We start from the raw sequence: 26154 nt of genomic DNA, 5'->3' as shown, positions 1-26154 counted from the left end.
CTTTTTTTTTTTTTTTTTGTCTCACATGTATTTTTAATAAAGATTAAATCAATAAAAATACCTTATTTCTCTTAAAATAAAACTTTTAAACTCTCAAGAATTTACATAATATTCTTAAAATAAAACTTTTAAAATTTTATTAAAATTTTAACATTTTTTAAAAAACGAAAATATTTGAATTTAAAAATATATATTTTTAATTAGTACACAACTATTTATATCATATAATACAGATAGAAAGTATTTAAAAAAAACTTGTAAAAAATTTAAAGCTTTTAAAAAAGTTTAATTATTTAAACTTTTAGTACTTTTAAAACAATTTTAAAAATTTAAGAAATTTTTTAAATAAAATATTAATGATTGAATCTTTGTTTTTGTTTTCTTTTAGTAAAGTTCTTTTTTTTTTTAATTTAAAAATATTATTGAAATTTTGAGTTTTAAAATATTTTTTTAAACAAAATATGAAACAAAGGCTTAACATAATCACATTACACTTATAGATGAAATAATGCCATTATCAATGCCTTCTCGAACAGAAAAACAAAGTATTTCATGAGATGGGAGAATTAAACAGGCCAAAAATGCAGAATTCATAGTTCTTCATTCCCAACTCACCAAACAATTACTCAGATCAAGAATCAGCTCACATAGGAGGTCTACCCGACCCGAGTAGCTGGCCGACTAAATTAGTTACCTGAAACACAGAAAACTAAGAATCAATACCAGAGTTGAATTCAAAAACTTCATCAGTAGGATGGACTCAAATAGTCAACAAAAACAGATGATATAAGTTCATGCAAAGACATTGTTGTATCGTAAATAAGCTAAATCGAAGAAGCGAATATCTTTTGAGATAGGGAGGAAAGAATTTAAATTTATGTTGAAGGAAGCATCCTTGAGTTAGTAGTGAAAACTGTGGCCATCAAGAGTCCCATGGACTATTTATGTTGTACCAGCTAAAGCTCATCGCAAACAAATATTGTTCCCTTTGAGCTTTCTCTTTCGGGTTTTCCCTCAAGGTTTTTAAAATGTATCTGCTAGGGAGAGATTTCTACACCCTTATATAGAATGCTTCGTTCCCCTCTCCAACCGACGTGGGATCTTACAATCCACTGCCTTTCGAGACCCAGCATCCTTGCTGGCACTCGTCCCTCTCTCCAATTGATATGGGATCTCACAGTGCACATAAATCCTAAATCATTCGCCGAAGATCCCAATAACATGAAAAACAAAATAGAACTGTATTCCAATATCGAAAAATAAAGTACAATATTAATATCCTTCCGAGAGGACCAGCTCTCCCAAAGCCAAACCTCAGCAAAGTCACCCCTAGCTAATTACCACTATGCCTTAATATTATCAGATTAATGTTCTCAACGTATCTCGTATATGTACTCTCACATTACGAAATGTCTATTCACAATCAGATACAAGCCAATTGATCTTGGAATGCAAGGGAGAGAATGTTTCAATTCTCTAAAGAAATCCTACGCTCGTATCAACCTGAGCATAGTTTAATTGGTTTAGGCATATACCCCAGACCAAGAATTTTGAAGTTCGATTCTCCCAACTTCACACGAAGTCAAAAAGAAAATTCAGGCTCATAATAAGATGAATTTACCAATGGCTTATGCTTTATCAGAAAACATCTGAACTCGTTTATCAAATGCACATCCATGTCTCAAAATCAAATGACTGATTCTACCATACCCATAACAAGAATTCATTTGAAGATAGTAAGCAAACAACAAAACACATGGTTTCATTTAAATTCCCTGCCAAAAACCACAAAGATTTTATTTTAACGTGATATATGAACAAGGACAACGCGATTTTGAGCTTTCAATCGTGATGGAATAAAGGTGCTCTTGTACTATTTGATCACTGCATATCTCATAAACTAAAAGACATACAAAGAATAGAACATAAAGATCAGCTTACATGCCAATACTTGGAAACACAGCGGTCAATACAACTATTTTCACCCATATTCAGCTCAGATTCCTTGTACCTAAAATAGAAAGTAATTGTTAAAAGACAAAAAACCATGCACAACTTTTAAAATGATTGAGATAGAATTAATTTTATAATGCCAAAACTACAGCCTTAAGAAATTGAATTCTATGATTAGAAAGCATGCAATATTCAAAGATAGAAATGCAGGACAATTCTCCTACCTCTTATCAACACATTTGTTAAAACATGATTGTGTAAGCCTGAAAGAAAAAAAAGACAAAGGCATCAGGTCAAATCTATGAAGAAGGTAGAAGAAACACATAAAATCTTTCACCATACTGAAGTTATAGAAAAAAAATAGTTTACACTTTCAATGAAAAAGATTTTCAATATAAAACCTACTTGTTGAACAATTCAACTCGATATTCCATCTCCTTTTCTGCCATACCAAATATCTGCTCCAATGCAAAAAATATTGAAATTAGTTTGTGTTAATAATTATGAATTTACAAAGTACATTTAAGTTATATCTACATGGTGAAATTCATCAAAATCTAGTAAATTGAACATATCAATCGCTCTAAATGGACAGATTCCAGTAACAAATAGAAAATTTCGTCATACATTCATCCTCTATCTCTCTCTTTCGAGCCCTAACAGTTATATTAGTCCAATTTAGAAAAATCCACAAGAATAAGGCACAGATTCAAATACTAGAATCCCAAATCACGGCTATGAATTTGCAAAAACGAGGAAAAATCGAATAAAGACATAGAAACCAACCTGTTCCTTGTCCATAGCCGATGGCATATCGTTCGGAGAAGCCATTGAGATTCTGAATCAAACAAAATCACAATCCCAAAACTCAATAACCCACCAAAAAGGAACAATTTATTTAGAACAAATGGAAATGACAATCGATACAAACTCACTTCGAATGAACTGCCAATGGAAAATTTCAAAATCGTAGCTCAGTCTTCTGATGGATTCGATGAATCAGATCAGTAGTTGACAGAGAAGGCAAAACCCCGCTGCTAAATCCCTGGAACGGTGAAATGGGAAGAATTCTTACCTAACTGATATTTGTAGCCTTGTCGAGCCCTTCGGTTTTCGATGCATCTAACCTGAAAACCCGATTCTTGGCGGGTTAGGTTCAACCGAACCAGCTTGGGTAACGGTTCAAACGGGTCAATCCAGTTTAAACCAATTTGACTTGTTTGTAAATCAAAGTTGTAATCCAACCACGTCTACCGGAATAAAACAAATTATTTATTTGAGTCCTAAACTTTTAAAAAATATGATTTATTATCATTTTAAATATGGTATGAACGGGTCAATCCGGTTTAAACTAATTTGACTTATTTTCTTTACATTTTGAGTGAAAAATCTCCTAAGTCAATTCATAAAATGGTTCGATCGAAGATAAATGCAAGAATTTTGCAAACCGAAATTGTAACCCAGACGACAGTTAAAGTGAGAATAAAACAAAATATTTATTTAAGTCTCTAAACTTTTTAAAATACACCATCATTTTAGTGGTAGTTGAAATTAATAAGAGATGAGGGTGTGAAATAAAATAATTTTTTAAAAAAAAAACTGAACCTAAATTGGACTTGGTTCGGTCATTAGATCAAGGACCAAACTCGAACCAACTCGAACCAGCTAATTGACTTGGTTCGGTCTAATCGAACCAAAGAGCTAAAAAAAATGGCCTAAACCTTTAAACCCCATTCATCTCTTTTTTTGTTTTTGTGATCTCTCCCGCCGTCTCTGCTCTCTCTATCATTCTATAACTCGCCGGGCGGTCGCCGGCCACCGTCGGCAGCAAGCTCGGTCTTCTCGCCTATTGGTAATCAGTTCTCACCTCCTCTCTCTCTCTCTCTATTGATAATCAGTTCACTTATCAACAAGGGGGCGGTGCGAATATTTGTTGCTTATTCCCTGTGCTTGTGTAAGCATTGCCTGGGCTGGTCCTCGTTGAATTCACCATTCATTTGACTGATTTTTGTAGTTTTTGTGATGAAGAATCTGAGGTACTTGTATTAAAAGATTGGTATTGCAAATTCTATGTTATTTTGTGGACGTAATTTTCTTGTGATTAGGGGTACGTTAAGGTATGGTGTAGTTATTTTGGTTGGTTTTAGAATTTTTGATGGCTTACCGGAAAACTTGTTGATTCATATACCTTGGAAACTAAATAACTGTGAATTGAACTGGAATTTTGCACTCCGGTACTATTATCCTATGAATATGACTATATATTCTAGCTGTATGCTCGGTGTCACAATCGCACTTTTGCTGGCAACAGATTTGGCGATTGTGTGGCACTAACTTTCAGTACTGAGTGAGCCAAACCTACTTAGGATCGCGTCGCCTATGGGCGGGCAATGTATGCTCAAGCCTTTAGTCCCATTTTGAGAAGAAGGTTTTAGAAAATGAGGGTAGAGAGATTTTGTAAGAGAGTTTAAAAACAAGATTGAGAGAGAAAGATTGAAAACAATGTTATACGACTACAAGCAAAAGACAACACAACGGTTTAAATAGCATATAACTTTCGAGTAGGGAGAATTTGACAACTAGTCGCATCCCCTATAGTATATTTTGAGGCGATTTAGGCCTAGTAGACCTAGACGTGATTTCGCCGAACGGTTATAAAAAATCTAGGTGGGAGGAGTTGACGACTGATCGCATCTCCCTATAGTACATTCGGAGGCATTTCATGTCTATCAGGCCGTCATACATTTAGAAAAGACAATATGGAAACTATACATCATGAAAGCAGTAAAGTGATACAAGGCAAGGGTTTTGACATGCCACAAGCATGCGACCATGGACAATACGCCTTGTACAAGTATGACCGTGACACTTAGGACCTAAAGACTGAACTGAAATGCGGTATGGTTATGATTTTTTCTTGTTCCCTCCCGAACTGTGCACTCCCCTAGCGTGTGAGCTCAAGTCTTGATATTGATTCACAATAAATATTAGCTGGGGTGATGATACTTAAAGAGTTAGCTTAAGTTGAGATTGGAGCAAATTTAATCATGTCAATCTTCTCTTCTTATTATGATCATTTCTCGAGGTGCCCAATGACAGAAACTAGACGTGGTAGTGTATCTCTAAATTCAAATCCTTACCGTGTAAGAGAGTTGTACTCAATTCACCCCACAAGTGCAATTGATAGGAAGGTATGCAATGCAACGAGTAATCATACATTTGTTGCTCAATAGTACGCTCTAAAGGCTATTTACTTGGAGCTTAACACTTCAATGGCTTCTCCTAGTAGTCCATGCCTCTTTTAGGAGTAACATCCAGACAGGTAAAGTTTGTAAGGGTAGTAATATAGTCGGGAAGAAATAACTAATCAAAAGCTTCTTCTTCAAGCTAAAAACAACTGTGGCTCTTGGCCCAGATAACGTTCTAGGCATAGGGGAGATCGGAGTAATAGTGAACGCCTAGACGACGTTTTTCTCTAGGGGTCCTTCCACCCCTTGCCCCCGAATAAGGGTACAAATGGTTTTGTATACTTTTAAATGACTTGTTACATCATCTCGTTGTCTAAGAGTGACATTTTGTGGGTACAACATCTCTCATCCTTCAGATGATCGAGTTAATATTAGAGTCCAGACAACATGTAACATTTTGAAGTAGTATAACTCTCTAAAGTGCAAGAGATCGGTTCCCATTTTTAGTGTTTCCAATAATTAGACTTGTTCTTGCCTGGTTTTCTTCTTTATACACATCCAATTTATGCATTCATGAGAAATATAGTCTATGGCTCTATGCTAAATGTGATCCTTTTCCGAAGAACACAAGTTGGATCCTTGTAGCTTTGCTAGAACCCCATCCATTTTGGTACTTGATTTATGGATCGTTACTATTTAGTTTCATAAATTAAAAGAAGATTTATAAGGTGGCTATCTTGTTCTTAAACAAGATTTATAAGGTGGCTATCTTGTTCTTACTATGGATGCTAGCATCTCAATATTGATGTGACGTGCGTACTAGATAAACATTAGTTGATTTGACGATAGAAAAATAGTTGGAAGTGACCAAGCATTAGCATTAGAGATACTGATGAGAAGGGTTTTGATGGAACATGACAGGTGATCCTGCAAGAGAGGTTCTGAAAGATGCGTGTCAGAACTTCATGGTGGTCTGCCACCATGTGAGGAACACATTCGACAAGGCTGTGCTTGATTTCAAACCCACCAATCCTGTGGGAAACATTAATATCAATTAGAATGGTACCCTTTCAGCTTGTCACTTTCTTTCTTAGTCTCGTCTATACTGCAGTTTATAGGTGATTGAGTTGGTTAGCTAACTATGAGATTTCATATCGGTTTGAAAGGGGAATAAACCATTCTTTATAAGAGCGTGAAAATTTCTTCCTAGTAAATACGTTTTAAAACCGTGAGGTTGAAGGCGATATGTAACCGGCTAAAGCAGACAATATTTGTTAACAGTAGGTTTGGACTGTTACAAATGGGATTAGAATTAGACACTACAATGTGCCAACGAGGACACTAGGCCCTCAAAGGGTAGATTGTGAGATCCCACATTGGTTGGAGAGGGGAAGGAACATTCCTTATAAACATGTGAAAATCTCTCTTTAGTAGATGTGTTTTAAAACCGTGAGTTTGATGACGATACGTAACGGACAAAAGTGAACAATATCTACTAGTGATGAGTTTGGACTATTACAACTGGCTTCTAGAACAGATTCATTTCATTGAATTTTGCTTGCTTTTACTGTTGAGATGCCTATGCAGAGATTTCACGTTAATTATTGTATATTGTAGATCCATGAGAAAAGTAAAAGAAACATGTATGATCAGATTTGATTGGATGTTTATGTGAGAAATCTCTCGATCTCTTTGAATTTTTGAATTTTCGACTTTTTGATCGAATCATCTGGATCGAATCCTCTGTTCTTGTGGAGTTGCCTGTTTATTCAATCACCAAAACCACAGCTAAGGAATGCATCTAATGAAACCAACCTCATCAAAATTAACTAAACAAAGTGTAAGTATATGTACAAAGGCCTAAAGAGCTTGGAATTCCCCCAGTTTTATTCTACTGGCGATCTTCCTAAGCCTATGACATTAACTTGAAGTGAAAAAGCCAGGACATTGCAAATGCAAGGAGCATGCAAGCAAGCAGAAAGTTCATAATGCGTCGACCGTGAAAGATCGTTCGAGTCTCGATGAGAGTTAGGGGTGCTGTCATAGCTGAAGATGCTACTGCAGCAGCAGCCAAATTGCTTGGTTCATTTATTTGTTGACTTGCAACATTTTGTGCAGCTGCTCCACATATCTCACAAATTCTGTAAGAAAAATATCATATTGCTTGTCAAGTTAATACTCATAACGATAACGTTAATACTCATTTTATGCAGTTTTTTGAAACGCGTTTGTTAGGGAGGAGTTTCTATACCCTTATAAGAAATACTTCGTTCCCTTTCCAACCACGGTGAAATCTCACAATCCACCCCCTTGGGAACTCAGCTTCTTCACTGGCACATTACTCAGTGTCTAGCTCTAATATCAGTTGTAACAGCCTAAACTCACCGCTAGCAGTATTATCCGCTTCGGCCGTTATGTCGTCAGTCTCACGGTTTTAAATGCGTCGGTTAAGGAGAGGTTACACACCCCTTGTAAGGAATGCTTCGTTCTCCTCTCCAACCGATGTGAGATCTCACAATCCACCCTCTTTGGGGGCCCAACGTCCTTGCTGGCACACTGCTCGGTGTTTAGCTCTAATACCATTTGTAATAGCCTAAGCTCATTACTAGTAGATTTTGTCCGTTTTGGCCCGTTACGCATCACCGTAAGCCTCGGTTTTAAAACACGTTTATTAGAAAGAGGCTTCTACACCCTTATAAAGAATGATTCGCTTCCCGTTCTCCTCTCCAACCGATGTAGTGTGACTGACTGGAAGTTACTATCTAGAGTGCTAAAGAATCTGATTCATTCAAGATATACAGAAAAGATAATTCTATACTCAAGAACAGTCATGCTCAAACATACGAGTCACTAAAGTTTTTACCTTGTTCATGTCTGAAGAACACCTTGCATACTCATTCTCAATAGTGAAGCTTTACACACAAAATCTAGTTGATTAAAGGTTTCCAAACAAGAATTCGAAGAATCCAATCAAATTGAGCTGAATACTTAGTAAGAACTATGAAGAACACTAAATACTGACTGCAGAAGATCTGAATGAATTTACTGAATTCAACATAGAGATTAACTATTTGGGGAAGATTCATGGCAGAAAACTCAGAAAGAAGCAGAGGATCCAACAAATTAGCTAAGATTTTCGATAAATTTCCATCTAAACTGCTAGCAAGAGGCAAAACTTGAACAGAACCATTGATGATCAAAAGATTAAGAACAAATGAGAGTTTATTACTTACGTATTTCCTTTGATTTTGAACCAAGTCTCAGCACAATGCTTGTGAGCGGTACCCAAATCACCACGACAGCAACAACCAAGCAGAATCGGAGTATCATTATAATCTCTTCCGCCGCCGCTTTCCAGTTCCAAGTGACAAATTCTGCAATCCCTTTCGATCTTCCCCAAATGCACCTTCACCTCCAAATCCCCACTCTCCAAATCCACCTCCGACGAGCTTCCCGAGATGAAACCACCCGTCTCAGCGTCCGGAACGCCCTCAATCTCGCCGGAAAACAGGCCGTCGCCGTGAGATCCCCAAGCCGTGGAGTCGAAAACCGAGTGCCACGACTGGTCATCGGAATCATCAAGAACCGACAGGTCACTGCTGCTGCTGCTGCTACCAGCTGCTGAACGAGCATCGCGATAAGGCAGGGAACTCGGATCTGCAAGGATCGGGTCACCACGAGGAGCTAGAACTGCGGACATCCTGAGAAACCCAGATGGGGAAATCGCATTCGACTAACGAAAACCAAAAGATATGTATTAATACAAACAGTAGCAAGATGAACAGACCCATTTCCCCCCTTCCTTTTTACTCTAACCATGAACAGTTTCCATAAACATTTCAAAACGTACAATTAGAACACGAAATCAAAAATTAGGAAAACTTACCACAAACAAGAACACGAAATTTTCATAACACCCAGGAAATCAAACGCTCAGCCAGCTTCAAAGATTAATCAAGAGAGAGAGAGAGGGAGAGAGGAAACGTGGGGTCATGGGGTTTTGTTTGTTTGTTGATCAGTGATTCTCTATCTCTATCAAAGAAAATATGAATAGGGACATACACTGAAACTCTTTTTCGGCGTGTCAGTTGCGATTGCTGTTATTCAAAGAAAAAAGAAAATTAAATTTTTTTAAAAAAGAAACGTTATGAACACTGATTATTGAAGGAGGTACCTGTGGGGAGTGACAGAATTTGCAGCCTTTTCCGATTAATTAAGGATCATGAAGCTACCAGTCGATACGACACAGTTTTCACATTAAACAGTTTTGTCTATGAGATGAGAGTGAGACTATCCTCCAAATATAATTTAATTTTTGTAAAATTTTAAATTCCTAAGTCTTTAAATTTTTATGAAAGATAATAATATATATCAATAAACCATAAATTTTTTAAATAACTAAATTATTACTTTCATTAAAATTAAATTCATCCCCAAAATACTAATTTTTAATTTTTTTTTTTTAATAATAGGGACTAAAATGTTACAAATTTTAAAATAAAAAATTAAATGATTACGCACTAAAATTTATAGATTAGATACTTACAAAATTGAGAAAATAAGAGCTAAACTGTTAATTAGAGAATATAAGAGCTAATTATTTTTTCATGAGGCTTAACGGGCTGATAGATTTTTCAACCTCTTTATTTATTCAATACAATATGGTCCCTTCAATAAGACCAATACAACACATTCATCACGTGAGACACAAAGTGATACTTCAACCATAGCATAGATAAGGTTATTTAGATTAAATATGACCTTCCTTATTTTTCTTTTCTATTTCAAAACATTCGATAAAATTATTGCTCTACGACAACTACGAGTAAACCACCTTGACAATCAAATATAGCAACATACTATACTATACATATCAATCAATGGGTACTAGGGCAGAGAGTCCCAAATTCAAGTTCTTTTGAGAATGAGGACAAATGTGTATTCAACATGAAATCAACATATTGAGACGCTATTGAGATTCAATCATCTCACTTTGTGGGTGTGCCTAAACTATTTATATATATATATCTATAACACATCACATCACATTAAAATGAAGTTATCATAGTTCGGTCTAAATATGGACTTCAACAAAAATTGAGAAAAATAATAAGACTAAAAGAAAAATTAATAGATTAAAATCCTTTTAAATCTGATTAAATCCTTCTAAACCAATGGTGTAATTCATAAAATATATATATGTATATGTATATATAGTATTCTAATATTAAAAAAAGGCATTAAAATAAGATAAGATATTTTCTTATTAAAAAAAAGGCGATTTGAACAAGTGTTGGAAAATCTTTTTTTGCATCATGTAGTACGAGGAACAATTTAGGGTGTTTGGGAGAAGTTAGTGCTACTTTAGCGTGCAGCTGCCGAAAGCAACTCAACAGCTCGAGACTGATTCAAAGAAAGGGCTAAATAGTGGATAACAAAGGCAATTTTGCCATCAAAGAAAAAGCAATATTTGTGAAGCCCCATGTGCCAATAACAAAAACAGACAACATCCACTTGAAAGTTTGAGCAAAAGGTCCTTCACATTCCTATGAATTTGATTTTATTTCATCCATAAAGTTTTTTCTTATCGATGAAGATGTTATCATTTATGTGAGATTCAAGGATATGGAAACGAAACATTGTTTATAAGAGTATGAAAACTTTTTCTTAGCATACGTGTTTTAAAATCGTGAGGCTGATAGTGATACGTAACAGGCCAAAACGGATAATATCCGCTACGAGTGAACTTGAGTTATTACAAATACTATCAGAGTTAGACACCGAGCAGTGTGTCAGCGAGGACGTTGAACTCTCAAGGGGGTGGACTGTGAGAGCCCACGTTGGTTAGAGAGGGTGTGAAAATTTCTAGGCTCTGAAGTGAGTGGATTGTGAGATCCTACGTTAGTTGGAGAGGAGAACGAAGTAAGGAAACTTCTGGGGAAGGATATGGAAACCTATGGGCTCTCTAGGGGAAGAGTGTGGAAACTTCTGGGCCCTTGAGGTAGTGGATTGTGAGATATCACGTTATTCGAGAGTGATATGAAACATTACTTATAAGAGTATAGAAACCTCTCTTTAGTAGAGATGTTTTAAAAATCGGGAAGCTGAGGTCATTCGAAAAAGGTGCCATAGTAGAGATTCAAGATTGCCACTTAAGTTCATGAGAGTGAATGAAGTTATTTGACGAGCTTAATGGTTAGTTTTCACAAGAATCTGCTCAAGAAAGTAAATTTGGCTGTAAAGTGGGTTGGAATAGAAGCACACAGTGAATCTTTAGCCCGAAGCAGTATAGGTCGGAAAGAGTGCCAACAAGAATCAAGCCAAAAGTAGCAAAATATTATGTTCCTAAAATAAAGAAGGTATCACCGAAAGAGTTGAAAGTAGACCTTCAAACCTTATCCCGTAAAGGTGCATCATATCAAGCCAAACAGTTCGCACATTGCTGGCCTCTTTTCTTTGTCGGGCCAGCCTTCTCTAGTAGCTCTTTATGCTAGATACCCATTAAAATTAGTAACCGTCACGGCAGTATTGTGTAAAACATAATGATACCTCACGTGCCTAGTGGTGTACGCGGTCGTACCTTCATAATGGATAGTGGTATCCCCCAATGCATGAGCACACATAATGCATGAGATCCCAATATTTTTTTGTTTTCAACATTATTAAATATAATCCCGTTATCGTTTCTCATTCATATCATATCATTTCTCATTTTTCAGTTCTCATATTATACATAATTCGAACGAAGTTATATTTCATGTCATTTATCGTGACTTCATGTCATTTATCGTGACTTCATGTCATTCATACCATGTTGTATACATACAATTTGTGAGACATAACATAATATTTCTTGCTTTTAACATAACATATCATCATATATTATATATATATATACTGTAACATATCATATCGCATCGCAATATATCATATCATAAATATGTCAATTTATCACATATTTCGTACTATAACATATTTCATATCATTTTCATATCATGTCACAGCATACCGATAATATAGTAAGTGCATTATGCCTAATTTGGTTATCCTAGACTCTTAGTACACCTACTACCAATAACTTGAAGAAAAACGAAACTACACATACAGCCATTTTTTTGTTGTGTAAGGTTTTAAATCAGACGGAAAGAAAAACAATCTAGAAACCCTTTTTAACATTTAGATTTGGAAATCAAAAAGATCAATTAAGAAAAGGGGATACCTGTGTGTCACAGCAGCGCCTACATCATGTCTTTCGCATTCCACTTTCTTTTTCGGTTCAGCTCGAACACTGTCAAAACACCATATTGTCATGTTTGATCTTTCTTTTTCGAGCTTTCACTCAAGGCTTTTAAACAAGTTTTTTACACCCTTATAAAGAATGTTTCGTTTAGCTCACTAATCGATGTGGGATCTCACAATCCATCTCTTTTGAGGCCCAGCAGACGTTGACACACTGCCTCGTGTCCAACCCCTCTGAGGCTTAAACTCCTTGCTGGCAAGTTCTAATACCATTTGTAACCGCCCAAGCCTACTACCGGCAGATATTGTCCTCTTTAAATTTTCTTCTTCTCAAAGTTTTTAAAACTTACGAGTAATTTGCAATTGCTAGGAACCACCAACTCCAAAGATATCATAATTAACACATTTGCAAATTCATTGTCCGAGGAAGTGGAACCATCGAACGCCACCATTTGCATATCCGGACTCAAAAGTTCCTTTTCGCCAATGATAGCAAAGAACATAGGAAAACAAAATAGAGAAAGTGCCACCATTCCCGATTCCAAATAAAATGGCTATGAGGAATTCAGCACTACCCTCTAGTAAGAAGCTCTACAAGCCGTGTGACTCAAGATCAGTAAACATTTTTTTGAGAAAGAAACAGGTGAATGAAATAATCAAGAGGGATAAGAAACCCCAAACCACCGTCGATGGATAATAAATCATGAAAGTCTCCAGGCATGATCATATTCCAACCAAAACTGTCCAAGACAAAATACCATTATCGTTGAGCAAAATTTCAAGAGCGGAGAGCCGGATAGATGGCAACGAGTTTCTGACTCAAATAAGTATACATTAAGAGTTATCCTTTCATATTGAGAAGAGAATCGACACTCCAATCTTATGCGTTTAATCAATAATCATTGGACGAGTCCGATTCAGGGTAATTTTACTATTGTTCTTATACTAAGAACCAATGGTATGTATAATGTTCAACTCAGAGTTGATTATCCAAATGAATTCAGATTACTAAAAACAACATAAACAAAAACTTAGTTAAGATAACCTTACGGGTAGCCTAGACTTCAAATTTCACGATAAAATTGTTGAAACTAACCCGACGGTTACTATGATCATTGGGCGATGTTGATGGAAAATTTTCTCAGATCAAAGGAGTTCTTTGATATGGTGAAAACAGGTTATGAAGAGCCAAATGAAGGCGAGGTACTCTCAGCTGATCGACAGCAACTGTTGACAGCATCGAAGTTGAAGGACCTGAAGGTCAAGAACTATTTATTTCAGTCCATTGATAGGACTATCTTGGAAACAATGCTTCAGAAGAAGACATCCAAAGAAATTTGGGACTCTTATGAGGAGGAAGTATCAAGGCTCAACGAGAGTAAAACGTGCTCAACTACAGGCAGTTAGGAGAGACTTTGAAATTCTCCAAATGCAAAAGGGAGAAATAGTGAATAATTATATTGGCAAGGTTATAAGTCTTGGAAGTAAAATGAGGATGCATGGTGGTTCAATCACAGATGTTGGTAGAAAAGATTTTGCGACCACTAACACCAAAGTTCGATTACATTGTATGTTCTATCGAAGAAGCAAACAATGTCGAGGAAATGTAAATAGATAACTCCAAAGCTCTCTGTTAGTACATGAGCAGAGGCTCAATCGTACAAGTGCAATAGAGGAGATGACAACCTTAAAGATATCCACACCAAGTGAAATTTCAAGCTCTAGAGGTAGAGGGCAAAGAAGAGGCAGAGGTCGTGAGAGAGGCAGTCGAGAAAGAAGTGAAGATGTTGGCAGGTCAGCAGACCTAGTCAGAAACGATTATGACAACAAAGGCAAGAGACACTTTGACAAGTCTAAAGTGGAATGTTACAGATGTGAACGCCTTGGACATTACAAAAATGAATGCTATACCAGGCTCCAAAAGGAGAAAAGAAATCAATCCAATTTTGTGGAGAGAAGAGAAGAAGAAACATTATTAATGTCATTCCATGCTATGAAGGTTGCAGATCAAGGTGCATGGGTCATAGACTCTGGATGCAGCAATCATATGACAGGTTGTAAAGAATTCTTCTCAACTTTAGATGAAAATTTTCATACTACGGTCTCTCTTGACAACAATTCATCTCTCCAAGTGATGGGGAAAGGAACGGTAGATATCAAGACTAGAAATGGCTTTGTAGAGTCTATTTCTAATGTATTCTACATTCCTGATCTGAAGGCCAACTTAATTAGTATCGGTCAGTTACAAGAAAAGGGGTATGTGATCACATTCTAAAATGATGAATGTGAAATTTATGACTCCAAAAGAGGATCGATTGCTAAGATGAAGATGACCACTAACCGTCTATATCCGTTGACGTTAAATATCGTTGCCAAAAGTTTGATGTACCTAACTTCAACAAGACCAGACATCATGTATGCGGTTAGTATGATAAGTCGTTACATGGAGCATCCAACGGAAAAACATCTCAATGCAGCAAGAAGGATACTTCGTTATGTGAGAGGAACCTTTGATTTGGGGGTAATTCTACAAAAAAGAAGATGATCCGAAGATAGTTGGCTATACAGATAGCGACTATGCAGGTGATATAGACGATCGTAAAAGTACTTCAGAAAGTATTTCCTTGATGAGTTCAGGAGCTATTTGCTGGTCTTCAAAGAAGCAACCTATTGTAACACTCTCAACGACAGAAGCAGAATTTGTGGCAGCAGCAGCATGCTCGTGCCAAGCAATTTGGTTAAGAAAAATGCTTGAAATTCTTAATCAGAAGCAACCAAGTACGACGGTTATATATTGTGATAATATGTCAACTATTAAGTTGTCTAAAAATCCTGTGTTGCATGGAGGAGCAAGCACATCGATGTTCGATTTCATTTCTTGCGTGATTTGTGTAAAGAAGGCATTATTGAACTCAACTTTTGACGAAGTGATGAACAAATCGCAGACCTATTCACAAAGCCCTTGAAACAACCATTGTTCGAGAAGCTCAGAAGAAAGATGGGGATATGCAGAATCCAAGATGTATATCAAAAAGATGAAATGAAGTCCTAAACTGATTTCCGCAGAATTCAGTTTAAGGGAGGGTGTTGAAACTAATAATAGCTAATAATAGAATTTGAATTAGTTACGGAATAGAAGAGGAGGTGAATTCAAATTCATCCACAAAATCTCCACAAAAATCTCAACCAATTCCGAGAATCCCCTCTAAAAGGACCTCCCTCCCCATCACTCAAATCACTCCTCCTCTCAATCTCAATTCAGTTTTATGTTGTCACCAACAAAAATTAGGTTAATTCAATTCCAGAACAATTTGATGCCATGCTTTAACGATAATTATGTTTCTTAGCAGACAAATTAATTTAATTTCCAGGGAGCCTTACATGCCTGTAGAATTGATGCAGACGAATAATACAAGTCCGCTTCAGCAGTCGAACTTCCTCGACCATCAAGAACATATCGGGCTTCAACCTTCATGATGACTGAAGGAACGAATTTCCTTACATGATTCAACTGCTTGATTAAAGAACAACAGAAACAGATAAGCGATTAGATGGAAAAGATATAACAAATTTCAAACAATTACAATTGATCAACTAAAAGTAATTGAAATCATGGCTCCAAGATCCCTAGTCACATCGCGAAGCATTTGGAAACCGCAATCATGAATTCAACGTCAAGACGAAGTAAGTAAATAGATGTTATACCGGCATTTTCTTTCCAGCCAAACAGATATATGAGGGATTGCGATGAAGAAGATCGGCAATTTTGGCCCTAGCAGCAGAATCCATCGCATCCGCGATTTTGCAGAACAGCTTGTGCTTTGTATTCATGCTTCTTGTTCATCTCAAAATCATGGAGAAAATACAGAGATTTGGCCTTCAAAGCTCAAAGTGAACTCTCTCTGAAAACTAGCACATCACGCTAACTTGCTACCATTGGACCTCGATCGATGCGACCTTCTGTATACTACAGAGACCTCCATGATATTGCCAACTGCACAAACCCACTCCGCTTTAATGATTCCGCAGTCTAAAGATATATATAGTCGTTGGGAAAAATTCTGACCGTTGAGGGCGTTTCATATATACAACTTTTACGTGTTTTTATTCAAAATTTTGTTTTAAAAAATGTAAGTCATAAAATATTTATTTATTTATTTTTAAATGTTTAATTAAGTTTTATAAATGGTTAGAAATTGTTGTCAAGAGTTGTTTGAACTTTGAAAATGATCCGAATAAATTCCTATAAATTTTAGATTTTGTGTCTAATAAATTTCTAAATTTTTTATTTTTAGTCTAAAAAATGTTAATATTTCATGAATTTATTAGAAATTGTTAATATTTTGTTTCAAAATACCCAACAATTTAAAGTGTTTAAAAATGACTTTAATTAAAAAAAAAAAAAAAAACTTTGAATTTTGAATTTTTTTTTAAAAAATTTTGAAACCTCAAACTTTTTAGTATTTAAGAGTATTTTTAAAACCTTAATATTAATAATTTCATTCATTTGAATGATAGAGTTGATATATATATATTTATTATTATTTTATTAAAGTTCAAGAATATTATTGAAAATATTAAAAATTTATGAATATTTTTTAAATAAATATCAAAATTTAATAGTATTTTCTTTAATTAATATTTTAAAAATAAAATCTTTTTTGAAAAATGAATAACCAATCATATTTAATTTCTAGTCTTATAACAGCTTTTAAAATCTAACTTCCAAATAACCCCTTGTGTTATGTGAAAGGCTACATGATTCAAAGTTCTAGCAAATAAACTTTTACTCGTGAATAATTTAGGCAACAGATAATCAACATCCCTCCCTACCAGCATACATATTATTCATAAACTCTCATGCTACAACAAATGCACTTGATGAACCCGTGAAATGTCGAATCGATCTTAAGAGATTTTTGGCTGCTCCAAAATGCCTGATTCTGTACACACCCGACACTGCAGTCTGCGGTATTCGCCATTCTATGGTGGCGAGACTTTGAGGACTAAGTCGAGAAGGTCTCCACCACTTAAAGCGTAAGCAGAAGTCATCGTCGTCGTAACTTGGAACCCAAGTATCCTTCTTTTGGAGGATTTCAACAAGAGCAAATGTACCTTCGGTCATCAGATCATTTCGAGGGCATCCCGACCAGAAGGTTACTGTCACCAAGTCACCTCGTTTGAAGGTGGAGTTAAGGGGAACATCAGATTTCACGTCCCCAAAACTCACTCCGAACGGGGTCGCATCCATGACAACAGGTGTGAGTAGGCTTATTTGCTTAGCAAGGAGATCAGGGGGCTGTGGCCCTGGCTCAACAGGCCTGCCATCAATGAGGGATTGAGCAAGCTTCTTGAACTCTTGTATGTAGGCATCCAATGTATGTGGTCCGTATAATGTGGAGGCACCCTGACAACCAACCAAGATCTTATTTTAGTGCATTTAACTCCTAAAAGGTTTCAAAAGGTCATTTTAGACTTTGTTTCCTGGCTACCATTTTAAAATATTATGGAAAACTGGTAAGGAAAAACTTGACAATATTTATTAGCAGTGGGCTTAAGCAGTTACAAATGGTATTAGAGTCAGACACTAGCCGGTGTGCTAGTGAAGATGCTGAGCTTCAAAAGGGGCTGGACATCAAGCTGTGTGCTAGCGAGAACGCTACGCCCCAAAGAGGGGTAGATTGTGAGATCCTACATCGGTTGGAGAGGGAAACGAAAAATTCTTTATAGTGAAAACCTTCTTTATAAGGGTTCGAAAAGCTCTTTATAAAGGTTTGAAAAGCTCTTTATAAGGGTGTGAAAACCTCTTCCTAGCAGACGCGTTTTAAAACTTTGAGAAGAACCTCAAAGAGGACAATATCGGCTAGCGCTGAGCTTGAGCCGTTACATTGTAATTCAATATGTACTTTAATATGCCGAGATGGACATCCATTAACGTCATATACGTAGCTAAAGTTGATATTCTATCTAGTTGGTATTCTATGAGATAGTCGGGAAGAACGAAAAACTTATTACTTTTAAAAGTTTAGAGACGAAAAATAAAACATTAGTATAGATGCTAACCTCGTATCTTTGCATCTCATATTCTTCAAAGGTGGTGACATACTGAGAATAGGTATTAGTCAGGCCAGCTATGACGACATGAACATTACCATTGAACTCTCTCTTGGCTCCAGTAGTTAACACCGTTTTTACAGCATCCCGAAGCCGTCTCCCAGCCATGGTTGTGAATTCTATTAAACATTGTTTAAAAATTAAGCACAGAGTGTAACAGTCCAATCCTACCGCTAGCAGATATTGTCATTTTTGGGTTTTTCCTTTCGAGCTTCCCTTCAAAGTATTTAAAACACGTCTTCTAGGGAGATGTTTCCATACCCTTATAAAGAATGTTACGTTCCCTCTCTAACCGATGTGGGATGAATTGTGAGATCCCACATTGATTAGAGAGGGGAACGAAACATTCTTTATAAGGGTGTGAAAACATCTCTCTAGAAGACACGTTTTAAAAACTTTGAGGGGAAGCTCGAAAAAGAAAGTCCAAAGAAACAATATTTACGGGCGGTAAGATAAAGAAAGATTTAAAGGCACTATTAAGAGTGAAGTAAAATCTAGCATGATTTGTCATTAAGCATTTCTTAAAACGAATTATAATAAGAGGTTTAAATGATAACTTCCCACTGAGTTTCTTATATCGAAGCCCCACCTATCTTTGTCTCCAACTGAGGTCACTTAGTCTTTTCATTCTACCTAATCTACAAATTAATTATAAAGTGAGCTGAACTTAAAGATGAGTAATAATTGTTACTATACCTCCAGGTACACCAAGAATGACAAGCTGCCCAATGCGGAGAATTTGAATTGGAAGTATTGAGGGCTGAGAAGTTATTTGAGAAAGAAAATTGTAAGTAAAATGTAAGGATCCATACAAGATGTAATATGCAGTGTTAGTGTTTGTTGAGGATTGTTGGGAGACTCTAGAGGAGTCCGACATCGGCTAATTAAGAGGTTGATCATGGGTTTATAAGGAATACATTTCCATTGGCATGAGGCCTTCTGGTAAAATAAAAAACAAAGCCACGAGAACTTATGCTCAAAGTTTGACTTCGTCCCTTTCCTATTAATGTCATTATCCTGAACCGTAACCTGACGAACCTGAAACTGAACCTCTACACTATTAGCTGACCTTCCTCTTGTCATAAAGAACCGCTTGGCTTTGTCTAACAAAGGGAGTCTTTTGGCATTGCATCAAAAGCATTCTTTCTTTTTATAAACGTTTCCATCCATTGACTACATATCATACCACTCTAGGGGTTCGTGATTCCTAACATGGTATCAGAGTCATACTTTTAACTTAGCCATGTCAATAGAATCCTCAAATATCGAACAAAAAAGTTGTGAGCTCGAAGATGTAGTCAAAAGTGACTCAAGTATCGAACAAATGGTGTATTTTGTTTGAAGGCTCTAAAGAAGGAGTCGAGTCTCAATTATGAGAAGGTTGTTCGAGGACTCCATAGGCCTCAAGGAAGGCTCTATAATGTACTTTATTTGAGGGGAGGATTGTTGAGGATTGTTGGGATAGGAGTCCCACATCGGCTAATTAAGGGGTTAATCATGGATTTATAAGTAATCAATACATCTCCATTTGTATGAGGCCTTTTGAGTAAGCCCAAAGCAGAGAAAGCCACGAGAACTCATGTTAAAAGTGGACAATATCATACCATTGTGAAGAGTCGTTATAGAAAATATGCAACACTTACAGCCCAGTCATATGGTATCTTCATTTCGCCAGTGTCAAGCAGAATGGGCTTGGGACTTTGACAAGCAATTTGTTCGCTGCCTGGTGTTTTGAGTAAATTCCGTACCAACTTCCAAAAAGCATTGCCCTTGAATGATTAGAAAAGGCAAAAAAAATGAAATATCAGGATATGTGGGTGAAGAACTGCTTTCCAAAATATATGAATAAATCATAGAAACCTTGTCATCTCCTTGCTTAAAATCAAAAGCTCCCGGTCCATCAGTTGTCCCAGCTGCAAATGCAAACCCCATAGCTGCAGGACAAGTTTTTACAACCGCGGTGGCTCCTCCCGGTTTAGTAACAGACACTTCGAGCTGGGAGAAGTCTACGTAAGAGTGACGGTAATCCACCGTTCCCTTGAGCTGTTCCGACGCTTTACTGAATAAATCCACGGCTTTTCTGAATTGCCTCTCTCCAATGATACGTGTACTTTCGAACTCATCCGGGTAGCTGCAAGTTAAAGTACATGACAACGGTTGGAGATTGTTGGGAGGGAGTCCCACATTGGCTAATTTAGGGAATGATCGTGAGTGTATAAATAAGGAATACATCTCCATTGAAAGGCCTTTTGGGAAGCCCAAAGTAAAGTCATGAGAACTTATGCTCAAAGTGGACAATATCATACTATTGTGAAGAGTCGTGATTCCTAACAACAACTTGGTTCACATGGTATTCAAATGAATCATGAAAAGGGAAAATAAATGTTCGATGGTAGAGAGAAATGTACCCTGGTCCACGTCCATAACATAGCTCGTTCTTTCCACCGCAGGTACTGTGATTAAAGTCACATGGCAGTCCAGTGTCTATGCAGAATGCCCCAAGAGTATTTGGGCTAACATCACCACAGTTTGATTGACAAAAAGCAGATACAAACTGAGGCCTATCAGCCTGCCTTAGAGCATTTCTAACACGCCTTGAAACGCTTAGAATCCTGGTTGCTGGTCTACCAGGTCGTGACTGAAAAGCGGCAGCACGTTCCAACAACTCCTGCTCTGAAAACGAAATGAAATCGGTAAATCTACGAGTTTGGTCCTTAAACTTTGAAGGCTATGTATAATAAACCCATGGAGTTAAAAAACAAACTAACAAGTCTCTAGACTCTCGAGTTATGTCTAATAGGTCTCTAAAATATAAAAAGTGTCCAACGAGTTTCTGCACTTTCAGCTTTGTATCCAATAGATCCTTGAATTTAAAAAGTGTCTTATAATGTAACAGTTCAAGCCCACCGATAGCAGATATTGTCCTCTTTGGATTTTTTCTTTCAGGCTTTTCCCTCAAGGTTTTTAAAACGCGTATGCTAAGAAGAGGTTTCCACACCCTTATAAAGAATGTTTCGTTCCCCTCTCCAACTGATGTGGGATCTCACAATCCATCCCTTTCGAGGCCCAACATCTAGAGAAAGGTTACCACACCCTTATAAGAATGTTTCATTCCCCTCTCCAACCGATGGAGGATCTCACAATCCACCCTCTTTCGGGCCCAGTGTTCTCGCTGGCACTCATTCCTCTCTCCAATCGATGTGGAATCTCACACACAAGTCAAAAATCTAGTTGACACGGTATTGAAAGTGTAGGTACCTTTAGATAAAATTGAAGTTTCAAAAACTAATTAGAAACTTTTTAAAGTAACATACTAAATACAATTTCAAGAGTTTATAAACGAAACTTGTTCAAGGACCTGTTAAACATAATCTCAAAAGTTCAAGAATCAATCTTCGAGAGTTTAGCAACTTACCATCTTTATATGCTTCAGGAATAATGTTTGAGACTCTGCGTGGAATACTATCAGCTTCAGATTTACCAGTTTGCAAGGTTCTAATACCCTTCTGCACAAACCAATCTTCCATAAATCTTGCAGCAGCGCCCTTGTTATCGCCACTAATTAGCGAGTTCGTACGACTCATAGACGTTCCATGAGTCGCAAACCAATTGAAGCTACCCACAGGACCCCATTGATCATCTACGAACTTCAAAAGTGTCATCTCTTTGTCAACATCATATTTGTATCTGTCACGCTCCGAGGCAGGATTATTTAGGTAAGCACTCGGGCTGCGGTTCACACTAGCATCAATGAGTTCTCCTGTAAGAATATTAATCCCATTCCAAAAGGTTAAAGTATCTTTAGCAGGAAATTGAACTAGCGTTTGAATACTTTATAGCAATATTAGGAAGCCCCACTTCACAACAGCCAACAGACTATACAAAGAGAATTCTAGATTAGTGTGAGATCCCACGTAGGTTGGGGAGGAGAACGAAACATTCTTTATAAGGGTGTGAAAATCTCTCCCTAGCAGACGCGTTTTCAAAATCTTGAGAGAAACCCCGAAAAAGAAAGCCCAAAGAAAACAATATCTGCTAGAGGTGGGCTTGGGCTGTTACAAATAGTATCAGAGCCAGACACCAGCAATGTGTCAGCAAGGAGGCTGAACCTCAAAGGGGTGTGGACACTAGGCGGTGTGTCTGGACCCCAAAAGGGGTGGATTTTGAGATCCCACATCGGTTGGGGAAGAGAATGAAGCATTCTTTATAAGGGTGTGTAAATTTCTCCCTAGCAGATGCGTTTTAAAAATCTTGAGGGGAAGTTCGAGAGGGAAAGCCTAAACAGAACAATAATTGCTAGCGGTAAATTTTAGGCACCAAAAGAAAGTGATTAGCTTACCTTTGTTTACTAAGATTGATCCTGGCAAGAGATTTTCGTGAGCTTGTATGATGCTCTTCTCGATACCATCCACAAGGACGTCAAACGACTGGCGCACGAATCCAAGAGATGTCACAATGTACACAACATACTGGAGATACCCACCTGGGCCAGCATGAGTATGGATTCCACTAATAGCAACATTCTCTTCAGTGTATAAGTCCCCATACCTACAGACATTAGGACGAACAGTTTAGTCAAAATACTTCAAGGTTCACATTTTTTAGATAATTTGGCTTCCCTTTTGTCAAAACCTTATGCATCCTAAGGAAAGACGCTCGGTAACAACGTACAAACGACGCTAGAACTTAGAACTCAAGAAACGTGTTCGGAAGCTCAGAAATCACCATTGATGAAGGGGAAGAAACATTACCTTGCCTTCAATCTCTCAAGCACCTTAATTGTCACAATCTGTGAGGCCATACAAGCATCAAGATTTACAAAAACGACCTGCTTTCCTTGAGGCTCCGCAACGATGAATGCACGAGCTCGTAATCTAAAGTGAACTCCAGATGCTATTTGTTCCGTGTTTGCATATCCCATCATGTTGACATCTGCTGCTGGTCCAGTGATGTCATGGCTTCCAAGACCAATTAGATACTTGGATTCTGATAGCACTCTTCTATTACTTTGTAGAATCACTAACATATAAACACACAACCAGATAGATCCCAATGATCTTCGAACGGTACGATCGAACAGAGAAGATAGCCCCATTGCACTCTACCAAATCAATCGATCCACCCTTAATCCGGTCTTCTGATCATCCTTCACAACATGTATATTACAGGTCATTTCATAAACATAACTCAAAATCTCAGCCACAATAAGCCACCTTCAACTAATGAAAAAAACAAGAACTTTTGAAGAGAAATACAAAGTGGCAGAAAGAGAAAGGTAGACAATATAAAGCACATATATGCATGCGGTTGAAATGTTTGTCTGCTATGTTCATTCCTTAACGTATTAAAGAACTATGCACATTTCCTTGTACGTTTACAACTCTTTACCTCTTAAAGAGCCATCAAGCAGCCATGAAAAGTGTATACAATAAAGACCATAAAGACCATAACTGTAACAGCACAACCCCACCGCTAACCGGTATTGTCCGTTTTGGCCTGTTATGTATCATTTTCAACCTCACGGTTTTCAAAACACGTCTATTAGGGAAAGGTTTCCACACCCTTATAAAAAAATGTTTCATTCCCCTTTCCAATCGATGTGGGATCTCACAACCACCCTTATAAAAAAATGTTTCATTCCCCTTTCCAATCGATGTGGGATCTCACAATCTACCCCCTTGGGGGGCCAACGTCCTCGCTGGTACACCACTCAGTGTCTGGTTCTAATGCCATTTGTAACAGCCTAAACCCACCGCTAACAGATATCGTCTGCTTTGGCCCACTATATATCGTCGTCAGCCTCACGGTTTTTAAAACACGTCTATTAGGAAGAGGTTTCCACACCCTTATAAGAAATACTTCGTTCCCCTCTCCAATCGATGTGGGATCTCACAATCCACCCCCCTTGAAGGCCAGCGTCCTTGCTTGTACACCACTCAGTGTCTGGCTCTAATGCCATTTGTAACAGCCTAAACCCACCGCTAACATATATTGTTTGCTTTGGCCCACTACGTATCGTCGTTTGCCTCACGGTTTTTAAAACACGTGTATTAGGGAGAGGTTTTCACACCCTTAAAAGAAATGCTTTGTTCCCCTCTCCAACCGATGGGGATCTCACAGTCCACCCCCCTTAAGGAGCATCCTCGCTGGTACACCACTCGATGTCTAGCTCTAATACCATTTGTAACAGCCCAAGCCCACTGCTAACAGATATTGTCCACTTTGGCACGTTATGTATCGTCGTCCGCCTCACCATTTCTAAAATGCGTCTATTAAGAAGAGAATTCTACACTTATATAAGAAATGTCATGTGGGATCTTACAATAGCATAAGCAAACACCTCAAAATAAAACATGAAATCAAGAAATGGGTACCATTTCTGATCTAAAACAACAATAGTATTTGCAACAAACCCACACATTCAAAACCTAAAACGAACAATCACACCATTTCAAACTTCACCAAGTCTCTTCAACGCCATTACTCCAATCGGCAATGGATCGGCATACCGAACTTAGATTCAATGAGAAACAAGAAATCGCAACAAACTCCAAAATCAAACCTAGAAACTAAGATCGAATGAGAGCAGTAATTACAGTACCTCAAGCTAATCGGATGAACAGGAAAGTTCTCAAATCCCACGAAAGAATCAAATCGATGAAACTGGGAGTGTTCCTTCGAGAATGATGAAGATGGATAGAACTCACGCGAAGCTTATAAGTGGAGTGGGAATGAAGGAAGAAGAAGCGAAAAGCAAGCACACGATGAACTCGATGGTGAGTGTGAAAGATTAATCAATAAGTTAGAAGAAAAATTGCAGAAGATTCAGGAGCGGACCCACTGGAGGTTTCACATTGAACAACTAAGCTGACAGTTAATGGGGTCTGTACAGGATTACGATTGACGCATTGGGCCTAAGTTGTTCGTTGGAAATGCATTTAATAAAAAATACCCAAAAAAGGAAGGAATTCAACAACTTTCTTCAGCATTCAAACTTACCAAGACTATCTGATTAGTATTTTCGGAGTGAGAATTTCCCGCAACAAATTCGGGGGTAGAGTTTCTCATGAAAAAAATGCCAAATAATCTCTCTGAGTGTGGATTCTCAATAATCTATACCCGTTACAAGTGTTTTAGGGCTAGCTTAGTTCAAAGGTTCAATCCAATCCCACCATCTATTTATACCTTAATTAAAATTTGAAACTCAATTTTTAAAATTATTTCCCAAATAGTTAAAAAGTTATGTGTAAGAATTTGTTGGAGAGTAAATAATAAAAAAATAATTATGAAATATATATATATATATATATATATATAATAATTGTATTATGAAATATATAATATAATAGTGCCATATAATATAATAATGGCAGATAAAAAATATAATTGAATCAGAAAACACGACAACAGAAGTGTGAACTTATGGGGCAGAAATGTCAACAAAATTTGCAGTGGCCATCGATTATCATCTGGGGCTCATCATGATAAGCATTTACATTCCTACATTGATTCATGGATATATTTATTAAATATTTGAAATAATTAATGTTTGTCTTTTAATCAATATTTGTATTAATAATTGCTAAGCACTATAAAGCAGTATAAACAATATTTTAAGATAATATAAAATATTAAACTAATTGCGTTAGTTAATTTTTAT

General features: G+C 37.0%; 4 protein-coding genes across 4 annotated transcripts; 1 reads left to right on the top strand and 3 right to left on the bottom strand.

Annotated features, from left to right (window-relative positions):
* Positions 1 to 474: 474 nt before the first annotated feature.
* Positions 475 to 3022, bottom strand: LOC111469520 (mitochondrial import inner membrane translocase subunit TIM10-like). Its single transcript, XM_023114817.1, has 6 exons — positions 2889 to 3022; positions 2740 to 2791; positions 2359 to 2411; positions 2178 to 2216; positions 1942 to 2011; positions 475 to 694 (listed from the first exon to the last, which is right to left on the bottom strand). Exons 2-6 carry the CDS (start codon positions 2782 to 2784, stop codon positions 644 to 646), a joined length of 258 nt encoding a protein of 85 aa, XP_022970585.1. The 5' UTR covers positions 2785 to 2791; positions 2889 to 3022; the 3' UTR covers positions 475 to 643.
* A 1690-nt stretch (positions 3023 to 4712) lies between these two features.
* Positions 4713 to 6510, top strand: LOC111469385 (DNA-directed RNA polymerases I and III subunit RPAC2-like). Its single transcript, XM_023114614.1, has 3 exons — positions 4713 to 4807; positions 5520 to 5590; positions 6063 to 6510. Exons 1-3 carry the CDS (start codon positions 4713 to 4715, stop codon positions 6197 to 6199), a joined length of 303 nt encoding a protein of 100 aa, XP_022970382.1. The 3' UTR covers positions 6200 to 6510.
* Positions 6511 to 6937: 427 nt separating this feature from the next.
* Positions 6938 to 15774, bottom strand: LOC111469521. Its single transcript, XM_023114818.1, has 4 exons — positions 15762 to 15774; positions 12361 to 12429; positions 8375 to 8842; positions 6938 to 7282 (listed from the first exon to the last, which is right to left on the bottom strand). Exons 3-4 carry the CDS (start codon positions 8839 to 8841, stop codon positions 7054 to 7056), a joined length of 696 nt encoding a protein of 231 aa, XP_022970586.1. The 5' UTR covers position 8842; positions 12361 to 12429; positions 15762 to 15774; the 3' UTR covers positions 6938 to 7053.
* Positions 15775 to 17139: 1365 nt separating this feature from the next.
* LOC111469470 (neutral ceramidase 2-like) lies at positions 17140 to 25266 on the bottom strand. Its single transcript, XM_023114747.1, has 10 exons — positions 25096 to 25266; positions 23246 to 23640; positions 22834 to 23042; positions 21910 to 22254; positions 20903 to 21167; positions 20355 to 20625; positions 20138 to 20263; positions 19191 to 19254; positions 18444 to 18613; positions 17140 to 17787 (listed from the first exon to the last, which is right to left on the bottom strand). The coding sequence occupies exons 2-10, from the start codon at positions 23587 to 23589 to the stop codon at positions 17239 to 17241; spliced, it is 2343 nt and encodes a 780-aa protein (XP_022970515.1). The 5' UTR covers positions 23590 to 23640; positions 25096 to 25266; the 3' UTR covers positions 17140 to 17238.
* Positions 25267 to 26154: the final 888 nt, after the last annotated feature.

Source organism: Cucurbita maxima, unplaced genomic scaffold (assembly GCF_002738345.1).
Source record: "Cucurbita maxima cultivar Rimu unplaced genomic scaffold, Cmax_1.0 Cma_Scf00040, whole genome shotgun sequence".
Classification (NCBI taxonomy): Eukaryota; Viridiplantae; Streptophyta; class Magnoliopsida; order Cucurbitales; family Cucurbitaceae; genus Cucurbita; species Cucurbita maxima.
The sequence above is the reverse complement of the archived record's forward strand: the minus strand, read 5'-3'. Positions and strand labels throughout refer to the sequence as shown.